The 1,622-nt window shown below is 36.4% G+C and overlaps 1 protein-coding gene across 1 annotated transcript; it reads left to right on the top strand.

The window, feature by feature from the left end:
* On the top strand, nucleotides 1-1,186 carry LOC124931837 (protein DCL, chloroplastic-like). The gene is made up of 3 exons (XM_047472410.1): nucleotides 1-449; nucleotides 513-627; nucleotides 720-1,186. Exons 1-3 carry the CDS (start codon nucleotides 64-66, stop codon nucleotides 897-899), a joined length of 681 nt encoding a protein of 226 aa, XP_047328366.1. The 5' UTR covers nucleotides 1-63; the 3' UTR covers nucleotides 900-1,186.
* The last annotated feature ends 436 nt before the right edge of the window (nucleotides 1,187-1,622 follow it).

Raw genomic sequence — 1,622 nt, 5'->3', positions numbered from 1 at the left:
GAGCAGTAGAAGCGATATTATGTGATACCTAGAACTACAAGACTATCTTTAAGATAGATCGAAATGGCTTTAACTTCTTCTCCAATAATAATATCTCTTTTCAATCGAGATCCTTCTCATCTTTATTTCTCTTTCCCTTCCGGTCGCTTTCAACTATGGAATTGCAACCTCAACCGACAATCTTCTTCTAGCTCCGGAGCTGGAATCAGGAGCAGCAGAGGGGAGAAGGATTCAGCCCACAGACCCTCATCAGATTTTCTTCGGAAACCAGCCGCAGTCATTGAGTCAGTGGTGAAGGAGATACTACATCAGGAAGAAAATGAGGATGGTGATGATAATGAGAGTGGAAGAAGTAGTGGGGAAGAGGGTTGGATTGACTGGGAGGATCAGATTCTGGAGAACACTGCCCCTCTGGTTGGATTTGTTCGGATGGTTCTTCACTCTGGCAAGTAAGTGTTTTTTTTTGTTCTTCTGATGATGATGATAAAAAACAACAATTTTGTTGGTTGTAGATATGAAAGTGGAGACAGATTAAGTGAGGAACATGAGAAAACTATTTTAGAGAAGTTACTTCCATATCACCCAGAATGTGAAAAGAAGATTGGATGTGGAGTTGACTACATTACGGTCTCTTTCTTCCATCTTTTTTCTCCTGCCTCCTGCATTTTGTATTATTATATTATTAACCTTGTGTTAGTGATGATGTTTGATGACAACAGGTTGGATATCATCCAAATTTTGAAAGCTCACGATGTTTATTCATAGCAAGAAAGGACGGAGAGATTGTTGATTTTTCATATTGGAAATGTATGAAGGGTTTAATCAGGAAAAAGTATCCATTGTATGCAGACAGCTTCATTCTAAGACATTTCCGACACCCTAACAGTCAGCAGAAATGAGTTATCACTTGAGAGTTGCATCCATGAGAAAATATTTTAGCTATGATTTTTTTTTGAATGATTTAGAATTGTTCATTTTTGGTATAGTTTTTTGGGCCAGATGAGCACCAATATGAGTGACAGCTTAGTGGAAACCATTGCTCATTGATGCCCATGCTAGGTTATTATCTCGAGGCTTTGTTTTTTTGTTTATTTGCTCAATTATATTCATAATGTATATTTGTTTTGTGGTTTTGCTCATATTTGAATGAAATAAACTTAGTTCAAAACAACAATACTGTTTTTTAGACTGGTCTTGTTATTTGTATTTCTTTTAATTTTTAACTAGGGGACAGTTTTATATGTTTCTCAAAATTGTATTCTTAATCTAACATGACATGAGTAGCTGACAATTTAAGGAAAATAGATAAGCAGATATTTGCACTCATATAATTGATGTGAAATAATACTCCATGTTCAACCAATAAATAGCATGAGAGAGATTTAATCGGTGAACTAAGATGGAAGTGACAAGGCAAAAGCTTTGATGAAGAATGCAGTATGCCAACATTGCAAAATGCGGATACATCAAAAGAGGCTTGTTTCAAGCTCGTACTAACACACCACTAGACTTAGATACGACCACATAATAAGCAGTCCGGTTCTTTTGCTATCGAATAAGGTGTTCCCTTGTCCCGGACCAATCAGAATGCAGCGTTATTATTTTATTATTTAATCAAGCTG

Source organism: Impatiens glandulifera, chromosome 3 (genome assembly GCF_907164915.1).
Source record: "Impatiens glandulifera chromosome 3, dImpGla2.1, whole genome shotgun sequence".
NCBI classification, from domain to species: Eukaryota; Viridiplantae; Streptophyta; class Magnoliopsida; order Ericales; family Balsaminaceae; genus Impatiens; species Impatiens glandulifera.
The sequence above is the reverse complement of the archived record's forward strand: the minus strand, read 5'-3'. Positions and strand labels throughout refer to the sequence as shown.